The sequence below is a fragment of the Corvus kubaryi genome, unplaced genomic scaffold (assembly GCF_017639235.1).
Source record: "Corvus kubaryi isolate FWS band 111438036 unplaced genomic scaffold, C.kubaryi_AGA036_p1.0 132, whole genome shotgun sequence".
Taxonomy (NCBI): Eukaryota; Metazoa; Chordata; class Aves; order Passeriformes; family Corvidae; genus Corvus; species Corvus kubaryi.
Window position 1 is genome coordinate 1,698,858 of NW_024580666.1, and position 21,742 is coordinate 1,720,599.

General features: G+C 40.2%; 1 protein-coding gene across 10 annotated transcripts in view; it reads left to right on the plus strand.

The window, feature by feature from the left end:
• Positions 1–67: 67 nt before the first annotated feature.
• The window catches only part of ZNF521 (zinc finger protein 521), a 228,993-nt gene continuing 207,318 nt past the window's right edge, over positions 68–21,742 (plus strand). The window contains exons 1-3 of one of the 10 annotated variants that reach the window (XM_042029579.1): positions 68–298; positions 16,519–16,581; positions 17,631–17,690. In XM_042029579.1, coding sequence (XP_041885513.1) covers positions 259–298; positions 16,519–16,581; positions 17,631–17,690 — 163 coding nt within the window. In that variant the 5' untranslated portion in view covers positions 68–258. Of the gene's footprint in view, positions 299–1,257; positions 1,484–16,518; positions 16,582–17,630; positions 17,691–21,742 lie in introns of those variants that run through there. The other 9 variants (XM_042029525.1, XM_042029534.1, XM_042029552.1 and 6 more) reach the window with 9 other exon arrangements.

Genomic DNA, 21,742 nt, shown 5'->3' on the forward strand with positions numbered 1-21,742 from the left:
TTTTTTTTTTTTTTTTTTTAATTGAGTGGGGGGGATCGGGAAAGGGGGAGGGGGGCTGAAAGCTTGGAAAGTTTTGCTTGCAGCTGCCTGGCCAAGGCACTAAGCCCCCCAGCCAGCCGCCGGCGGAGACAGGGAAGGGAGGGCAGGAGCGAGGGAGCCGCCGGAGGAGCGCAAGTCTTGCAGGGTCTCCTCGGCTGCGAGGAAGTGTAGTTTCTGATAGGGCTGAAATTGAAACAACTTCAGCTGTTTGCTTTTAGGATGTCTCGCCGCAAGCAAGCTAAACCAAGATCACTCAAAGGTAAGTACTACCCCCCTCCCTTTCCTTCCCCCTTCCCCCTCCCCCGGCCCGCTCTCCCGCGAACGCCGCGGTGGGCAGCCCCAGCCCGGCTCCGCGGCTCCCTGCGCGCCCGCTCCGGCCGCGGCAGCCCCGCACCCTGACCGCCCTCTTCGCGAACGACCCCGAAATAAAGATGGGGAGGGTGTGTGGGGGGGGATGGTGGGGGACACCCCAACCCCAAACGGCCGGAGCGACCCAAACTCGCCGCGCTGGAAAAGTTGCCGCCGGGCGACGCGGTGACAGCCCGCTGCGGCAGCTCCGCGGCCCGGCCCGCCTCCCTCCGTCCCTCCATCCCTCCCTCCCTCCGCGGGCGCCGGCGGCGGCGCCGCAGCCGCCCGCCCCTCCAGCAGCGCTGCTTTTTAAAATAAACGATATACAAGTTGCGGGCTTCCTCCCCACACCCCCCTCCTTCCCGCCCCGCTCGGCTCCCGGCCCCGCTCCGCTCGGGTCCCGGCGGGCGGGCGAGGGAAGTTTCGGGGCGGCGGGCGGGGGTGGGGCGGCCGAAGTTCCCGGCGCGGGGCCGGAGTTGGGGCTGTGCAGGAATGTGGCGCCGGCTGTCACGTGAAGCGGCCCCTCGCCGCCCGGGGGGACATGTGTGAGGGGCGGCGGCGGGGGGGTTAAATAAATAAGCCCGCGCCTAAGTAGATAGTTAAGGGGCGCAGGAGGGGGTGCGGGGGTGGTGCCGGGGGGAGCGCACCCCGCTAGCCCCAAGTCGCAGGGACTTGTCCCGGACCCCCGGAGGAGGCGGGGGGAAAGCCCGGGACCCGGAGGAGGACAAAGGGCGGCTTGTGCGGCTGTGGAGGAGCCGGCCGCGTCCCGGCCCGGGCGCCCCCTCCTCCCCCGGCGGGCCCCTCGCCGCCGCCCCTCCGCCCGCCGCGGCGCGGAGCGTCTCCCGCCCGCCCGCGCATCCCGCGGCCCCCGAGGAGCGGGCAGCCCTCGGCCGCCCCCCCCGCTCCCCGCAGGAGCCGGTGGCCACCCCCCGAGGAGCCGGGAGCCGCTGGGCGGGCAGGGGCTTCTCCCCGCCGGCGAGCGGGGAAGGCGGCTGAAGGTGGCTGTCGCCTCAAATAAACATCTCTGGATGGGCGCGCTCCTCCCGGGCCGGTCTGTACAGTGCAGTGAAGTTGAATAAAGCCTGGGTGGCGTCAGGTCAGAACATCTATAAGTTGTCTACTTTTGGGGGGTAGGGGTGTGAAGGGGGAATGGGGGGCGATGGGGAAAGGCCATCGGAGCTGAGGGCGACTGGTGCGGCCCGCGGGGCTGTCGGCGGTGCAGGGGCGCCGAGCCCGGCCAGCGCCGGCCGGGGAGGTGACCCGAGCTGCGCCGTGGCGGGCGGCAGGCCTCGTTTCCTTCCCGGCTGGGCTGGCGAACACCAGGAGTTACATGCCTGGAAACCAGCGCAGTTTCGTAGTTAGAAAGCAGGAGCGGGGTCTTCTTTTATGGACTTGCACAGGAGGACCTGGCAAAAAAACTGCGCTCCCTTCCCTTGAAACAACTCTTTCCAGGAGTTCCCTTTTCAAAGTCTTCTTGTTGACTTCAGTGAGCTTTAGAGCAGGCTTCAATTCTTTTTTCTTTTCTTCTTCTTTTTCTTTTTTTTTTTTTTTAAACTCTCCAGATACTTTAGAAGGGAATAAAGGGTGCCTTGAATTTACTGCTTTACCTGCTGCTGCCGTCTGTATCTAGTTTACCGAAGTTTGTGCAGTTCAGTGGTGCTTTTGTTTGGGATCTTGTGAAGAACAAACGAGCCGCTCTTCCCTTTACCTTTTAAAAATGATACCACAATGAAAGTTCTGTTGCTTGAGTGCACGCTTATATTCCGAGCTTCCCAGGGAGGATTTATTTATGTGCGCATAAGAGTTTTAGAGCCAGTAGGAGAGCGACCAATTAGCCATATTTGCAAAAAGATGCAGGAAAACTTTAACTGAGGGGTAGTCTTAGACCTCCAAGTATTTAAGTGCAAAGGAATAAAGGTTCAGAATTAACTGGTAAATAGAGGAAATTGTTCTCCTGTTAGACATTGGACATGTTTCACGGGTGGTGATTTGTTACATGTGTTACAGAGAGTTTTGTTTCAAATCTTTTCCCGTAAACATCACACTTAAGTTAAAACAAAAGGTACAGCTTCCATTTTATGTGGAGGTGTGGGCTTTGCCTTTCTTCTGTACCAGTTGTCTGAGAATACCTAAAATGAGAAAACAGCAACATTGTATGGTTCAGATGGAGCAGCTTGGATTTGCTGACAATAAACTACTGACTTGAGAAAACCACTTAATGTTCAGGATGGAGATGATAGAGATTTCTTTGCAGAGTCTTATTTACTATTTTTCAACTAAAAGCAGGCAGTAAATCAATCATCATCTGTAATTATTGCTGCAGTAATTACCTTTGGGGAGTAGGTTATCATTCTTGGTGGCCTTTGTTCAAATATCTCTTTCATTTTCCCTGTTTTATTTTCCTTGAATCATGTCAGTTTCTGAGTGAATTAATAGTATTCTGAAAGCAGTCCGATTGTAAGATTTCTGGAAGGGCTAATAATGTGATTCATCTGAGGAGCTGAAAGATGCTTGCATAGACTAGCATTTAAATTCATGGATAAGAGTTTGCCCATCAATTATTACATCTTCATTTTTAGTGAACAAACAAAAGCTGTAAGTAATCTTGCGAGGAGAATTTAAGCTGTACCTCCAGTGCAGCACTTATTTAAATTTCTGATTTCTTAAGTATTACTGATTTAGTCAGTACAAAATGTAGTTCTACAGATAAAAATAAACAGTATTTTAAATAGCTTATTTGAAAAACTATTCTTTGAATGTATGTAAATGAGTTATTTAAACTCATGAGTGCTGTTTTACATCTAAATAAAATATGGAGTTACACATTACATTTCCAATTTGTCATGTACTTAGCAACCCTTTCTGGGGGGAAGATATAAGAGATATTTTTGATATGTCTGTCACTTTTGATAACTTAATTTGAAACTTATATCTTAGGGGAATACTGATACAAGGCAGGTAAATACATTAAAACAAAATGACAATTGAGTTTTTCATATTGAATGCATTAAACTAATGTTCATCTGAAATGGTGGGTGTTAAGAACTAGCTAATGACTAAATTTCTCACATTTCTTGAAAATACACTTTTTTGAATTACCCTGGTTTTGTTTACATTCCTTTTATATTTCTTTCTCTCTGTCCTTCCTTTCTTCCTTTTTTTTTTTTTTCTTTTCCTTTTCCCTCTTTGGTTTCTTGCCAACTTTGGTTTGACTGTCCCCCAGCACTTGGTGAAGATTGCATCTCAGGTTTGGACCTAGGAAAGAAAATAGGCATGGCTAATGTTAGATAAGCCCCTTATAGTTAAGGAATAATAAAATCTTTCTGAGGAAAAATAATAAGATTTAATTATTTTCTGTGACAAACACTGTCTCTTACAAATACACTGCAAGTTTGTGGCAAAAAAATAAGTCTCAAAAGCAGAGTAAATGACAACTTTCTGAAAAACTGTTATTTGAATATCTCCTTTTACTTTAAGAAGGAGGAATTAAAGTTCAACTGTCAGGTACTTTAAAGGCAGGGGAAGGATCAGTTGCATCAAACTCATCAGTCCTGACCTATATTTCATTCTACTGATTAATTTATCCCATTTCCTTGGCTAGTTTCTGGAAAAAAAAAAATCTATTAAGTATCATTGACCTGATCAAAATCACCTAATGTGTTTTGTGAGGAAGGGAGAAGAGGGATAGCTGGAGAGAAGCAGGTGGGGAAAGAGAAGTCGGAGATACGATACCCATGTACAAGCCCCAGAAGAGGCACTGTGCAAATGAGGGATATCAAAGTAGGGTATCAATTGTTATGACTCCTTAAACTCCTGACATCCAGGGGCAGAGCCATCCCCTAAGCAAAACTATGGTAGAGACCCCTGTGATGAGAAAGCAAGGGACAGGGGGAAGAGCAGCTTCTTGTATCTTGTTTAACTTGGTCATTTGAGTTGTAAACCTTTTTTTGTGACTTGGCATGCTTTGGAGATATCACACTTGGTTTACTGACTGCCTCCCCCTCCCTTCCTTTCTGGTTTATGGGGTTTTAGTTTTAGGAGGGCTTGAGGTTTTTTCTTTGCCCTTACTACCGGCTTTTGATGAGAAAGTTTGTTTAGAAAAAAAGTTACAAAAATACAGTCACTTGCAAAGAAAACTAGCTATTCTTGATACAAAACTGAATGCAAATGTAGTTCTACTAAATGTTAAATACAGGTTTCTGTAAGCTAAAGACAGGTAATAGTCATTATTACATTCAGAGTCACCCATGAAAAATCGCTGAAGTGGTAGTTGTTAGATAAGCTATCACAAGGAAACTAGTACAGTTCCACATGTTTAATAGAAGTGCTGATCTCTGATTTCTTTTTGGGGAAAAAAAACCAAACAACCTGTGGTTTTACTTCAAAGTAAATTTTTACTCAATGCAATTTTGTGTCCTACACGCAGAAATAAAATTACTTAATGTTAGTTCCTAGAAAGATGAGCGGGGTGCCTTTCTCAGCTGTATTTTACATACCCATGCTCTGCTTAAAGAAGGCTTGTATCTTGAAATATATTGCCAAGCCCAGAATGTCTCTTGAAATTGTTCCCTGTTTTTGAGGAAACCTAGGTAATCTTTCCATCCTGAATGAATTTAGAACTGCAACTCAATTCATGCAGAGTATCAGTGGACTGAGCAAATATATCTGTGTTTTCATGTGACCTGTTTCCTCATCATAGATTCCGAGTGAAAGGATGTTTCTCATGCAGAGGGGCAGGTTATGTGGTGTAGTACCAAGGAAGGTAGAACAGTAGTGCATGAAAAGAAAAATGTTACTAAACAGCAGACAGAGTTCAGAGAGAATTTGACATTCGGATCCCCTTCCAGCAGTAGCCTTTACATTTCTCTGTATCTGTCAACTATTTGAATGTTTATTCACAGCCCCAGCCCTCCCTGGCTTCCAAACTGCATGGGCTAGACTCAAAAGTCATGAGATTGTCTGCTGATTAGACTATAATCAATCCAGCATAAACAAAAACAGCAATTAGTATTGGCATTATTTCTGTGAACTTGACTTAAAGTTTCAGTATTATTGGTCCAATCAACTTTTTCTGAACGGGCTGTTTTCAGGAACTGTATTATTTTGGCATCATCATTTTATAGGGAGGGAACAAAAAATTCATAAGATTCCATTTGGCCTGAAAAGCAAAAACATCTGTTTGATGCATGAGTAAATTGCTGGATTCTATTTGGCCATCCAAAAAAGGGCAAAAATTAAGATACTGAACATAAAAGAGTACATGAAAAGAAAAAAAAAAAAGAAATTACAAAGAGGATTTAAGATTAGCATCTTTTTATAATGCGGGCTATTTATAGTGTTCTCTTTCAGACTTGCCAAAGCATGCCTTTATGTATTAAAAGAAACCGTAACAACAAAAACATCCCTAACCTTTAGTAATATTCATTGACTTTGGCAATGCACACTGATATTGATGGTCTTGATTAGCTGTGGGATTACAGTAATGCTGCCCGGTCATTTCTGGGGCCAGCATGAGTTGTATTGACCATCATTGTCTGCTGCTTGGAGTTAGGCACTATTTGAACTAAACATCTGAACAGCTACTGGTTGTGCTGCTAGCTTCCACAAAGGTGAAATCTTGTGACAAAGATAATATTAAGAGGTTTAGTTATGCTGCTGATGTGTTAGGATTGGTTTGATTTTGTTTTCCTGAGTTGCTGTTAACTTGTGTAACAAGGGAAGCTGTCAGTATGGAGGCACTTATCTAATGTGTAGGATAACATTATCCACCATGATCTAAGATCTCTTGAAAGGCTTTATGTTGCTCCATAATTCATTCTGTCTAATTTACAGCGGGTTTAATAGCTCTCAATTCTTTGTTCTGAAACATGATTCAGTATTTTCAAACTTGCGTATTTTGAAAAAAAAAAGTCTTCCTTTTGAATAACTGTGCTTGAGGAAAAGATCCAGAAAAACTGTTAACATTTTAACATGGATTCAGTATTTTTTTCTGTGTAAAAGAATTAAATTAAGATATTTGGAGGGGATTTTTTTAGTTTGATTAAAATACAGTATAAGTTCCAATACCCTAAGACAACCTCCTAGCATCTTTTCCCAGCCATATTTTACCATTTCCATTGGTTTCTGCAGGGCTATCTGAGCTCAGAATCAGTCCCAGTTGGGGGCTGGGAAAATGCATTATTTCACTTAAATCAGAACTGTGGCATACATATGTACATATATATAAGTGTTTCCCTGAAGGGACAACATACAGATCTACAAAGAATTCGGCCTGTTTTATTTGGTGCTGTGAAAATGTACATGTCTGCTTTGAAATACATTTTGCAGAGTGTTACTACAAAGCATTAAAGTTTTCCAGTTGCTGTCTTTATAAAAGTTGGACAGGACAAGAGAGGCTTTTAAATACTTTTAAATCGTAATGTAACATTTGGCATAGGACTCTGACAAAAGATGGATGTGCAAAGACCAAAAGAGGTGGGGAGGTTTGTTTTTGTTTTAAAATTAGACAACTTGGGTTCTATTTCACCTCAAGTATGAGTAATTATGCTAGTTTAGCAATTATTAGAGATGAAAGAAATTCTGTTAGATATGAGTCTCCTAAACTTCAGTAGCTTTAGTTTTAGCCAGGATAATGATCAAGGAGTAGTTAGCCATATGCCTAGGGACTATGCTGTAGCAAAAAAGATAGGGCTGATCTTGGGGGTATCCTTATTACAACATGTTATAATTAACATTTTCATTCAGCCCTCCTACTTTCCAAAAAAATCTTCTTTATTTTTTTCTGTGCACACATTGGTAAGACTGCACAAAATTGCTCTCTTCCAATGAATTTTTGAACCAGGACATTTGTCTTCCATATTTAGAATATTAGTTAACACTCGTCACAGATTTTTTTCTGCCATTTCATGTTCCTTTAGTTTCAGACAAATTTTTCCCCTGTATACTGCATAACTATTAAGAAAAAAGATGTAGAAGATTTTTTCCCCCCTCCTTTTCAGGATTTAGTCTAGGTTATACATGTCCTTCTGGGGTGTGCACATTTGGGTTTTAGATTTTCCTTTAGCTAGAGGGATGCTGTGCGTGCCATACTGCAACTGTATGTTCTTTGTACAGTTGAATCCATATAATGTGTACTCAAAAGAGTTGTAGGGTTGTTATGTACCAATTCTGCACAATTAAAGCCCAATGAAATTTTAGATTTTGGGGAGTTGCTTTCATTGTGGTTCTCCCCCCCTCTTTTTTTTTGTGTCATGGGAGTAAGGCAGAGGGCTGTTTTTTCAGTGAGTGATTTTTCTGATACTTTCACTTTTAAATGTAGGTGAAATTAGGTGCAATTTTTCTCTGGAAGAGCAGGATTTCTAGTCCTTCAAGATTTCTTAAAGTTTTTTATATATATATATATATATATATATATATGTATTTATCTATATATATCAGTATAGTGACATTCCCCCCTTCTTTATTTAATGTGATATGGGCTTACTGTGGTTCTTGAAAAATGCAATATCAGTAACTAGCTAGCCTTCTTACAAATTTGGAAGTGCTGGTCGTTAGTTAGACAGCTGGCTGAAGCAGAATACCTTTTTGTCCTGAGGAAAAATGGATGGGATGTTGATAGTGAGGATTCCCAGTGATTTCCTTCTGCCCCAAACCCCATTTTTGGAGAGCTTATTCTCTCATGCAAAGGCAATAACCTGGAGCATGAATTTTGTCCTTACCTAACACGAATGCAAAACTGCTTTCCAGTTTCTCATAGAGATGTTCAGTGTTCCACACAAATGTGGAAAAGCTACAGCACTTCTAAGTCGAAGTGTCCTGGTTGACTGTAAAATAGATGGCTTTTGTGTACAGTCCCTGAGACCTGTTGTGCCCTTACTATTTTTTTGTTGTGCTTTGCTGGAAAAATATATTTCAAACAATGAATTCCTTGATAATTGATTTTCTAGTTTCATTTTTCTGGTGTTCACTTTTTTGGTTACATATCAAGTTCAACTTCCATTATTGATTCATTCACTTTTTGAAAGAAGCTTTAAAAACAAAAATAATATACCTGCTCTGTTTCTGGACTGGATGATGTGATGCAGTGAGGCAGTGTCCTTGGGAAGACCAGGCTATGCTTTGATCAACAAGAACTTTCTCTGGCACTGAGTTATGATGGCTGGGTCTTTTTTTCCAGACAGAATCAAGTGACTTTCTAACTTTTGACAGTGGCAGTAGGAAGGAGGAGGGGGTGGGGAAGTTAATTATTTTCCACCTCTAAAGAATACAATTGTGAGGAAGGAACTTTCTGATTCACTGGTTCCAGGACAACAGGATGTCAAGATCCATGCCTGATGTAATGTTTTCACTCTGAAGATGGGAGGAGGAAATGGGTTTGTATTGGTCTCTGCATGCAACCACTGACCGGGAAGGGATTGTGTTATGTGACTTATAAAGAGGTAGAGCACAGGAACAGATTTGGTTTGCAGTTTCTGGTGAATGTGTTGAGTAGGAGACTTGCTTGTCAGATGCAAATGTAAATCAATGGAGAAAGGTCAGAAATCTTTAAGGCTAGGTACAAAATTTTAAAAAAGGCTTTCATGCTGCAAGACGTTTAGTGCTTAGATGCTGCTCTGCTTAATTTATAGGTGACTGGTTGCCTAGTGGAATAGTCACTTTGCACCTAACTCTTGGATTCTTTATGTAATTCACAGGTGCTTAGGGGTTTATGAATGTTGTTGAGTAGAAATTATTTTAAGGAAACAGTAGGAAAAATATGGAAATAATAATGTGTCTTAGCTCCTCCCCCACTCTAGATGTGGGCATCTTAGTGCAACAGGGCATCTCACAGCAGTCACTTATCTGACTCAGGTTTTGGAGATAAAATTCCTTTCCTCCCAGGCTAGAAGGAATTGAGGTGGTGTGCTGCTGCTCTTCCTCTCTCTTTTACTGAAGGGGGAAAGTTGTTTGCTCTGCTAGGATGTGAGAGGTAGGGGTTCTGTTCTGTGCTTTGTCTAAAGGTGTTTATCTGTATCTCACAGGGAGGACATCAGTCATTACACAGCAGCATATTGTGTTATGAGCGTGAGTTGCCCTGTTATTTTTGTCAATGATGTTTCCCTTTTCAAAAGTCTAATTAAGTATTTGTCAGACAAGAGGGTGAGAAAGAGCATTCATACATGAGACTCAGGGCTCAAATAGCTTGAGTACCATGAAGAAAAAGGGGAGACCTGCGTCCTGGTTTGCCAGATACTAACTGCCTTACTACTTCTGATGAATTATTTCAGTGCAACTAGAACTGGAGTCCACTTCCCCCACTTGCTGTGATGGTGCCCCAACAGCAAGGATAAAATATCATGCTGATTCTTCTTGTTTCTAGTTCGGTGAATATTGTAGATGAAGTATGGTAGTTTCAACAGCAATGAATGAGTGCACCTCAAGTCTTGAGGGTAAGTGTTCTTCATTAGGAAGCTCACGACGTGTGTACAAATCCTTCTGATAGAGGAGAAAGTTCAGCTGGTGCCACCCACATCCTGGGTGAGCGATCTAACCAGTGGATGTGGGCAAGAGGGGAAAAGGAAGATGTATTTCAACCCACACATTTTCTGCCAGTGTTTTATAGCAGCCAGGGAAGAGTATATGAACTCTGAAGAACCAGCCCATAAGATTGCGTCCAAACCCAGGGCAGGCAGGAGAATACTTATCTTCCACTCTCCAGATGTGGTGGGGCTTCAGTTTGATTTCAGCACTGAGAAAGCCTCGATGGTAAAACCATAGGTACTGCCTGACCTCAGTGGCATCTGAGCAGAACTGCTGACAATTTAGATTTAGCATCCCCTCACTAGTTTTTTGGCTTCTAAGCTCCTCTGTGGACATAGACCAGATTGCTGTTCTACATGATAGAAAGTCATCTAGAATAGAGCAGAGAGTCTGAGGGATCAAAAATTAACTTATAAAACCCTGGTATACAATAGAAGGAGATCTCTGGTAAATCAGGGATAATCTCAGTTGAAGGGAAGTAGGTGTTTGGTTTGGTTTTTATTGACTCAGATAAATGTGTGCCTTTAAGTAACAGAGCTAAAACATGCAGCTGTGTTTTGGTTTGGTATTCAAACAGTGTCAGACAGCCCAAACGCCTCAATTTAAGTGTCCCATTTTAGGTACATAAATAAATTGCTTCCCTTCCAGAGGCAATGATCATCTACAGTAACCTTTACTGTAAGTCTTCATAGCTCTTCTTTATATCACCTGTCTTCAGACTTGTGTGATGTTGGTTACTTTGAGGTTATGTGATCCATACACCAGTTTGATTCCACTTACTCTCTCTTGCTGAGTTTAGACTTTTGTAGACAGTGTTTAATGAATTTCCTGTTTTCTAAGCACAGTTGAAAATAGAGTCTTTAGGAACACTAGAAATTCTTACTTATGTCACATTGAGTAAGAAAACTGAGGTGATACATAGCTTCAGGACACTGAGAGGAATTACTCTGAATGTGTTCATGTTAAGTACTGGACTTGGTAATTGGGGTTAAAATTTATCTTAACCTCCTAACTTCTGTCTTCCCCCAAAAATGGACTGGCTGCCCACAGCACGTTGTCAGGAATGGAGGTGGAGTACTCCGTCTAAGACAGGCAAGACAGCTGAAAGTCCTGACCCTGGTACTAAGAACTGACTCCCTCTTGCTTTGCTAATTCTCACTGTGGTCCTCAGTTTGACTCTGAGATTTATTATAATCTGTTACCTTGCATGATAGAGAGTCTTAGGGATGACTGAAATTTACTTGAGGTTTATAAAAAGCTCTGAGATTCTTTGGAGGAAAGTACTTTCGAAAATATAACATTATTAGTTTACGTAACAATAGAAATATGAGTATATGTAGATGTGGTTTAATCTTGTAAAAGGATGCATGGTTATGGAGGCAAAGTTAGAATTTTGGACAGGATTAATTAATCTATTACCTCAGCTGCCCAGAAAAATATATCCTCCCTCCCCCCACCCAGCTTTGGGATTTAGAATTATTCCTCTGCTGCTGGAAAGAGCCTCTTCTGCCTTTTCTGCACACAGTGTTATGTAAAACTGGACGTCTTTAGGCTGTCACATTTGGATACTGTCATCCTTGAGATCAAGGGTTGGAAGAATATCCAAAGGATTTCTTAAGCATAATTTCTTTCCACTTAAGTATATTTATTACTTTTATGTTTATGTGCTGCCTAGGAAAATACTTTATTTTAGCATAAGAATAATATTTTCCAACCACCGCAGTTTAATTGGGAACTCCTAATTCAGTCATTCTACAAGAAGAACATTAGGGGAAAAAAAACAAGCTCAGTGTTGGGACAGACCAAAGAGAGGAGTGAAAAATACGAGTGCTATGAGGGACTTTGTCTTCTGGAATAAGCAAATGCAAGAGGAAAGAATGCTTTATATAACAGGAATCTTTTAAGGAAAATAATTTCCAATGTCAGAAGAATATTGTTACAATGCTGGGGGGGAATAGAAATAGGAAAAGGGGTATGTCACAACACAAAGGAAAACAAATCAGGCACATAAATATTCATGCATATGATTAATTGGATTTTTGTAAAGTTGTGGCTACACACAGAACTGATTTTCAGTGGAGTTCTGGAATGTAGATATTTGAAATGTTAATATGCCAATGCATTTCTTTTTCCAATTCTTCTAACACTAAAGTCTTTGGGAGGATGTACATTTGACAGTCAAATTGGTAATCTGGCTAGTAGCTGATAGACACAAATTGATGCTAGGTGAAGTTGTTCAGAAAACAGTGCTTTCTTAGTAGTTCTGAACTTTTATGAGTGCCAGTTATTTCAAAGGCCATTATGAAGCATTCTGAAATATTTGCTGAATCTCAGAAGTCACCCACTGAATTGCTGCTCTAATGTGCCACAGCTGGGTGCGAAATCCTGTGCTGGCATGTGTCAGCCAGAAGGGTTTAAGAGGTGAGTCTTAGATACCAGTGGTACCTAGGGAGAGAAGAAAGCCAAGGAAGGTGTAGCTCTAGCAAGTGATTCACTGACACGTGATCCTGAATTTAATACTTCTCTGTAACTTCTTTAATTTCAGTTTTGCATCCTGACTGAACCCTTGTGGAGACGTATTTCCACAGCATGTTATTGCAAAGTGTGAAACATCTTCAGAATCCATTGCCTTTAATAGAGCTAGAGGATACTCAATGTCCCCTGCAACTGGCTCTTAAATTTGCCTTCTGCTATATGATTAATCTGTCTGCTCATACTTAATATCTACCTGTAGATGGTGGCAGTATGAATGTCCTCTTGGTTTTGATGTGGCCACGAGGAGAAGTGGAGAGATACTTCCAGAAATTACAGTCATTTGTAGATACTGAAATAATGGCGCACACGTTTTATTTCTGTTCTGTCTCAGTAACTCAGTAAATTGTGTATTGATTATGCTAATACAGCTACTGTCTCTATTACTTGTCTGCAGAAATTATTCAAACATGTAGATTGAAGATGCACTTGGCAAAGTTACCATCCTAAGAAAAAGGCTTTTGTGCAAAGATGGCTTTAAATTGAATTACTAATCATATGCTAATGGAAGTTTATAGATCAAGTATTGAATTGTACAAAATGCAAAGTACAAGGTAAAAATATGTATTCTGAACTTCCTATCCTGACAGTCTTAGTTGCTACATTAGGTTTATTTTCACATCTCTCAAGGAATATGTTTTATGAAAGGATAAATCAATAGCAATCTATTTTTATAGTTTATTTTGGGACATGGAGCTTCTCCTGCTTTGTTTACCAAGCTGAATAGAGGCTCAGGCATTTGGGGCAGTTATTTTTTTTCTTTTTCAAAATTTATTAATCTACCTAGACTAGAAGAAAACAGACTTTTTTCAATTATCTTTTGCTTTTATTTTACTATGGTTTGTAATAGGTCAGAAATCATAAATCTTAGCCAGAGTTCTTCAAAAGGCTTCCCTTTCAGTGAAAGTGTACTTTTCCACATTTCTAATTTTATCCATTTCTTTTCTGTGCAAGCTTTTTCCAGGCATAAACCAGAAATGACTTGTGCTCTTCCTTAGGGTGCTAAATCTACAGATTAACTTTTCAGAGAAGGGGAATCCTGGTTACTCAGTAGAATATGAATGAGAGTTTGCAAGCTAGAAAATATGTACATATTTTGTAGCAACTTCAGAAAATAATCTCCCTCCTTTAAGGTCTAGCCATGAGTCCCAGGAACAGACTAAGCAAAAGGGGTGAAATCCTCATTGATCAGCAGGTGCTGCTGTAGAGCAGTCAGGAGCTTAATTCTAAATTTAGGACCTCTATATCAAAATTCCCACAGGTTTCCCTCATTGGCTGTCCTTGATGGTTCTACTTGATTTGTTGCATTGTTTTTGTTTTGTTTTGGTTTTTTCTTTTCCTTCTTTCTTTAGAAAGGAATAGTTGGTCTTAATGTTACCAGTCAGCTGCCCAAGCATGAGACTTGCTCTGAACTGAAACGAGGGTTTGCCTTGGACACTGGCTGTACCAAAGCTGAAACATCTTAACCTTTCACATGGATACAACTTCAGTTTAGAGATAGTTTTGTTTTGGGGTTTTTTTTTAGTAAAATTTTAAAAACTGGTATCTGTCAAATCCACAGCTTTTATAATGGGAGATAGAACTGACATGTTGGATTTCTCTTTTCCCTTACTGGTAATTTTTTTAAATTGCTCTCAAGAAGTGAGATGCCACAGTTGTAGTGATCTGATCTTTTTTTGAAATTTTGTTACTTGGGGTTCGTGGTTTTGTTTCTCAAAAGTTGTCCTGAAAAAATGGGTAGTAGGAAATGGATCATTTGTTGTTTTAAGGAACAGATGAGTTAATTGAGAAATATTACAACAGCTAACAAAACAGATGAGGAGTGATCATAAACATGTAGTTGTAGGGACAAGGATCATTGTTGCTTTCATGACAACATGTATCTAGAAGTTCTGTTCAGCTGTAACATCACTTATTCATATTGGATTATAATGTATTATTCTGCTTTCCTGAGGCCTCTCCTTCACTGGTATTCTGCCTTCATTACATAGAATTCATCTTACCTTGTGCTAGGATGTGGTATATGCTATAATGAAGGTGACATCTCTGTGCAATTACAGTTCTAGGGTATCAATAATTTTGATGTTTGAATTAATAATAGTGCATACATGCTACTCTTTTATTTGCATATCATCCTTGTTCCTTTTTTTGTTGTGTTCCATGCTTGTGCTAGAGAAAGGGTTTTGGTTAGCAAAATTTCAGTCATCCCTTTGTATAGATTCTGTTTAAAGGTGTCTTCCTCTTCTGAAAAAAATTAGTGTAGTTAATGTTTAAGGGAGGTTAACATTGGCTGCATGTCACACTACCTTTCATATTCAGCTGAGTTTAACAATGGGCCTGAGAGCTGAAACAGTACTGAAGTTTTCAGAATCTGGTTGTCAAAAGGTGTTAAGTGCTAATCGAGAGCTTATCTGATGCTACCAGCTGTAGCCTACTTAATGTAAGGAATACCCTTGCAAGTTGGAGGAAGGAGCTAACTTAATGCAAAGGAAAATGAGATGCTATTTTGTAGGTGATTTGTGCTAATGCCAAGATTCATTGATTCAGTGGGTTTTGTAGAAGAGTTTTCTTTTTCTTTTTACCATGCTTCCCCCTAAATATGGGGGTTTTTTTCCCCTGGTAATTATGTCAGTCTAGTTGACTATTATTGGCAAGTCTTTGTGCCATGGCCTGTTGTTACCTACTCGTTTCTGTTGTGACTGAGAATCCTTAAAGGGATGAACAAGGGTTTAGAAAAATGCTAACCACAGAGTTACCTGCTTTTATGCTTGTTTCCTTTTTCAAGTGCAATAAAGACATAGTGGTCAGCCTTTGTTGAAAGCAAACCTCAGCTCTCACAGAATTTTCAGATCCCAAAATAGCAGGAAAGTTGTAAAATGTTTGTTTTCACAAGGCATATGCTGTCATGTTTTCATGGTACAAAATTGCATACCTGGAAACAATTTGTTAGGAAGTATCCATGTTTATTTTTCCCATTTTAGGAGCTAAAAATGTTTGGTGTACCTCTCAGTCAGCAGTGTGAAGCTAAGTACATCTCCTTGTGCAGTCACTTCTCAGGAGCAGTGAGAGATTCTGGTACTGCAGCTGGTGGCAGTAGACATTAAGGACAGAACAGCAGAAAAAATTAACTCTTGCATTTTAGCTTACACTTAAAAGTGGAGATCTTGTCTAGCTCTCAACAGGTAGCCACTTGGGAATCAGTTATTGAAAAGTTCATGTTTGAAGACTTCAATTCCATCTTGAAACTTCAGAAATGGTAGAGTTCTTAAACTGCTTTTTTGAACTGAGTAGTGACATTTATCATGGTTGAGGACAGCAGGTACATCTACAACTAATAAGGCTGATTAGTAGGTAGTGATGACCAAAGTGAGTTTCCTCTTGAGGGATGGAAGAGTGGGCTCATTTTCAGTTTTAGAGCTTGTTCTTGAGTACATTTTTTGGAGATACACCAACAGCTAATGATGGACATAAATAAGGTCAGGTTGGGCTTCTGCAGAGGTTTCCCTGGGGGTTTCAAGGAGCTCACAATAGATGGTATCTTTTATTTTTTTGTTAATGTATGCTAGTTTTATTCATTATTTTTCTTGCTTTATTGATGAAACTTACTGATCTGTGCTACCTTAGAGAAAAATCTTTCTATTTAGCTTAGTTTGCATTTGACCACATGTTCCCCAAAACTCAGCTTTTCATGAGCTTTTCCCACTGCTTTCTTTGTCTGACCGGTTTCCTTCAGCTGTGAGGATGCTGGGATGACTGCTTCAGTGTACCAAAGGAAATCATACAGTATTATCACAGCTGAAGTACTGGTAGCATCGTGGCTGCAAAACACAAGTTCAGCTCATAAATTAGCTCATAAAATCATATTTTGTGAAATACTGGACTGACTGCAGGGCTGGGGAAACTTTTATCAGATCTCTGTCGATGAGAAGAGTTTGCTTACTAGCCACGGCTCTGGGATAGAGATATAGATTGTTTAGAGTCCTTCAGAGATTGTACTTGACTCTTTCTAATATATGCACTGTGATACAAGTTTCTGGTGTCCTAAGAGTGTCCTTATGAAAACTGGTGTTTTTTTTCTAGAAACTCAGATTCTAGAAACAACCAGTTGTATGAAGCCTTGGGGTTGGCGGAGGAGGAAAAGAGGTACCTGTGGAGTGTGTATATGTATCTCTTCTTTTGCATATATGTCTAGATTTATATGTGACCCCTAAGTGTTGCACTCTCTTGTCCCAAGAACCAGGAAAAATACCTCAAATCTTTGGACTTTTAATTCAGTTGCATGATTATTTTTTGAGGTCTGAATTCTTGGGAGTGGAAATGCTGCAGAAGTGCAGTCTTTCCCCTTTCAGCTTTTTCCCCTGTGGAGGCAGAATGAATTCTTTTCTCTCCGCTGTTCTCTAACCCAAAGAACTCGGTCTTTGGGAGAATAAAAGGAAATGGTTCTGCCTTTTAGCTCTTCCCTTACTTTTGCTTTGGGAGAGTCAATCTTACTTAGGCATCATATCAGAACGTACGAGAACAGCGCTTTCTAATTTTTCAAAGTAGCAGCAGAATGGCTCTTGTTAGGTTCACTCACCCAACAAGTTTTGAATAGTGAATCTGACAAGAATTGTATTGTTTTTAGTTCTACTGCTCTGGAAAGCTGTGAGCCAAGGGAAAGACGCTGGCATGGTATATACAGTAAAACAGCATGGGGTTAGTTCTCCTTTGCAAGGCTGTCTGCACTGCTGAGATGTTTGCTACTGAATATAGGATTATTACTATTTTTTAAAGCTTATGTATGAATTAGCACACACACCTCTCCCATCTGCCAGGAGAAGGCTTTCTCTTACCTGTGTGGAGCAAGCAGAATCTTAAAACCCGTAATTGTTCTCTTATTTAGATCCATAATCAAATACAGTAAAGTGCATTGAAGACAAATATCCCAGAGGAAATTCGATTTGTTTTTTTAAGCCATGAAAAAGATTGGTTACTCTGTTCTCAGATTTGTAGCTTCCATACAGCAATGTATTCTGTCTTAGTCTGGTCTACACTTTCGCACTTTGCAGTGCAGCTTTTCTTGCCTGTGTTGTGCAAGCATTGCTGGCTTTCAGAACTGAGGCTGGTGTAAAGGTGCTTGAAACACTTCAGCTACCGACCTAACATCTTTTTTGTTTGTTTTGTTTTTGTTTTGTTTACCTTTTTTCTGACAGTAGAAGAAAATGAAACAGAGGACCATCAGGCAGGTGTGGGACACACAGCCGCACAGACTGGTAATGCTGAATTCCTTCATTAGTGCTTGCTTACCATTTGACAACAGTGTGAGGGATTTTTGTATTGGGGTTTTTTTGCAAAGCCTGCACTCTTCTTTCTCTGTTTCAGCTCATTCTTGAGGCTTGCAATGGAAAATAATGTTCCTTTCCCCTTACCTTTCAATTTCTGACAATTAGAAATTCTGCCTTTTTTAGGTCAGCTGACTGAAAGTGAGATGCTTCTAAAGTGTTCTAAATGCTTCTAGAGCATGCTTTTATTTTTTCTTTTTATTTCCTTTTTTGTTAAATTTAATCCTTCTCTACATTCCCCATGGAAGCCACCCCCCAACCCCCCCCCCCCCATGCCATTTCAGATAACCTTGATTGTTCATTTCACTTAAACTATTTTTGTATTTGTAAAATATGTGGTTAGGGGTAATTTCTTTAAAGATTGTTTGTATAATTTCTTGCCAGAGATTAATTAAGGGCTCTTTAATTTTAATAAGTGAGATTGGGTGGACAAAACTGTTGTTTGAGTCAGGATCACAGGCATAAGTATTGGTAATAATCATGAAGAAATAATCGTTAATTCCCCAAAACAGCAAAGACTTCTTTATCCTCTAGCATGGTTCGGAGAATGCAAGAAATAATTTGTTTCTGTTTTTGGTACTGGTTTCACAGAATTTTATCTGAAGAGAAGGACTGACTCATCTGAATAGTCTTATTCATTCAGCTGAGGTCACCTTTTGGAGTAAGGGCTGACTCCTTAAGGATATTCCTAGAAGGCTAGTCATCTCTGAATACATGTAGGTAATTTGTTTGAGGACAGTTGGAGTTATTCCTCTTATGAAGGTGAAGAATACAGTTAATTTTTTCTTCAGCTCGAAGACTTTATATTTCTGTGTGTGTCCTGTGGGTTTGTGTTTGGTGCCTTTTATAGATTCTAATGGCTTTGTGCATAAAGTAGGTTGTTCGAAAACAGTAAATAAAATTGAGGGAGTTATTTGTCGTCTTAATGGGAAATTTCTCAAACTCTTCTCAGTGTACATATGTCTCCATTTAACTACCTGCAAATTCTTAAAAAAAGCAAACTTGTCCTGCTGTAGAGACACAAAGTTGAAAAACAGGCAACTGCAAAACCAGAGATCAATGTCAAGGAATGGTGGCTCTTCTGCATTTTTTTCTTAAAATAATTCTCAGTGGCTAAGTCGCATTGCTAGTTCTTTATTTCCCACCATGTCCTGTGTTGTTCCCTGTTTATTTCTAGGCAGGATTTAGCATTCTGTTTTTCTCTACAGCAAGAATGCAGTGCTGATATTAAAAACCAAAAACCTGATAGAGCAAGCAGTACAGAAGGCCTGCACTGTGTACACACTGCCAGAAGTTTTTATAGTAATACTTTGTATCTAAGCTCTGGCTCTAACCATTAAATGTGCTTTTTATAGAGTACCAAGTTATAATGTAGTGCAGCTACGGCATATTAATCTTACTGCAGAGATTTAATGAGGCAGTTGTTTTGCGATGGACACTATTGGGAGCAGAGAGCGACAGAGTTTTACTTTACCACTGAGCTGAAGAAATATTCCTTGCCTGGTAATAATTACAACCACATGATCTAAGTTTTCCTTTCTTTTGCCAGCACTTTTCCATGCAGAAGTGGCTTGGAAAGAGGTCTGCTGCAAGACAGTGAAATGGATTGGAAAGGAGGCTGTTTTCTTGGTAGTTTGATGTTTTAGTTGGGATTATCGATGGATCCTTGCAGCATAGGCAGAAATATGTAAGATGAGTTTCAAGAATACAGACAGTCTTTGCCAGTCCACTGAGATGACTTTTAGATATTCATTACTTTTACTTGACTTTTATATGGGTTATAAAAAGTAAATGTGGTGAAACCTCATTTTTACATGGGCAGAATAGAATTTCTGCTGGTTGGCCTTAAACCGCTCCCATACTTGAAATTAATTGAAGCCCATGCCTTTATTGCCTCCAACACTTTTAAGCCAATGCAATTTTTCATTTTCCCCAAAGTTGCAGTTTTATTAGACCAAGTTACAGCAATAACATCCCTTATGAGAAGGAGGAAGAAGGGGAGAACCACCTGCCAGGGAACATAGTAATGAGAAAATCATGCTTCTTTTAATTTCCATTTATAAATAATGTTAACATAATCAAGAACAGAAGACAACTGTTCTTTCTCTCTCTTTTTTTTAAGTGCCTTAATAGGTAGAATTTATTTCTCTTCCAAAAAAGCAACCTTCATTCATTTCTACACTAGATAATTTCCAATGGTATCTGAAGGCAGAGAGGATGTGTGTGTATTATTGCTGATGTGTATTGAAAAATTTCAGTTGGTGCATGGGCAGCTTCCAAAAAAGGGCAGGGAAGCCTCTGGAAATCACAGTGGTATTTGCAGATGTTGAGAAAAGTAATTTTACTATGAACACCGTTTTTATTGAGGGAATTGTGGCTGTGATTGTTGCAGATACTGGGGAGAAAGAAATGTGGGAGATGAATGACATTTGCCCTGAAGTCTATATATGAGCCTGAGCTTTGAACAAGAGGTTAAGGAGAAAGCACAGATGAATGCGTATTGCATTTATAAAATATTTTATTCTAGTCTTTCAAAAGAGCTGCTCAAATAAGGCAGCTTATCCTCAATTTAAGTAACTATTTAAGGTTAGACCAGCTCTTGATGGAAGATATTTGTTGTTGCAACAGAAAAGCTATCTATTCACAAAGCCTCCAAATGATATTTGCTCTCTTTAAATATCTTCTTATTTTGGTGGTGACATCTCTTCACAGAAGCAGATCACAGTGGAAATGCATTCATTGAGAGGGGCTGAGACTGCCAGAACTCATTTCACAAAGCTGTCATAGGCTAAACTCGAACCTAGGTCCCAGAGGGTCCCACTTAAGTGTTGACCTAAAAACAAATGTGCCAGTTGGCTAGAGCATGTATTCTAAAGTTGCAGCAGAAGGGAATAAGCTTGACTGACTTCTGTCCCTGTAGAGTTTATATCTGCAAATGCAGAAGGAGAAGCAAAACATTATTAGTCTTAAAATGATGCTAATTTTAATAACTGGTCGCTAAGTATGAGGCTTTAAATTGAGTTATTCTTTAGGCTTTTGTGCACTAAGGGGTCCACGTGTGCCTACGTGTGTGTGTGTGTGTTGCTGAATTCCTGTAAAATGCAAGTGTTTCTGAATACTGAGTCTTGAGAATTCCCTCCCCTCCCTTTTCTTTCCTTCAGCATTGTACTTAAAGCAGAGTCAGACACTACCCTTATTTTAAAACAAACAGGTCTGTAAACTTTATGTGCAGCATTTAAATACTCATGTTAAAATTCAGACCTAGTGGCCACATTTCCCTGAGTGCTGTCAATTTTATGAGATGAAACTGGGAGCTTGAGCTGAACAACTAATAGTATGCAGCATGCACATGCTGCCTTCCAACAAGTGTTTAATGATGTTGGGGTCAGTTTGCAACAGTTAAGACAATTATTTCATTTTCTGGGCTGTTTCGAACCTGGTGATCTCCTAGCTACTTTTCTTAATCTTTCAAAATATGTTGGAAAATGAAGTGGCAATGGAAGTTATTAGATTTAGAGTATTCAATAATGGCTAAAATGTCATAAAGTCTTTTTAGAATTAGCATACCTTTTTTGGTTTGTAAATTTGCAGTCTACTCTTCTATTTGGAAGTAGCTGCCCAAGTGGAAATTTCCACTCTTGAAAGAACCTTGTGGATGTAATTTGTCATATAAGGACTTAGTGTATAGGCAGGGCTTTTGCATAGCAAATATATTTTTGCTTTCAGAATGTGTTTTTTATTTTAAAAAATTAATCTGGTTTCTCTCTGTAATATAATTCCCTTAAAAATAAATACTGCCCTTTACCCCTGTCAAAGAAATTCCTCGGTTTTGATCACAAGCCACATGGCATGAGAAAGACTTCCTGACATGGGTCATTTCCAGTTTCTGCTTGCGGGTCCATCTGTGTTTGCACAGTTGAAGGGCAGGGTGCAGCAGTATGGACCAAGGGATACAGAGAGATGATGAGAGCTCTGACCTTGGT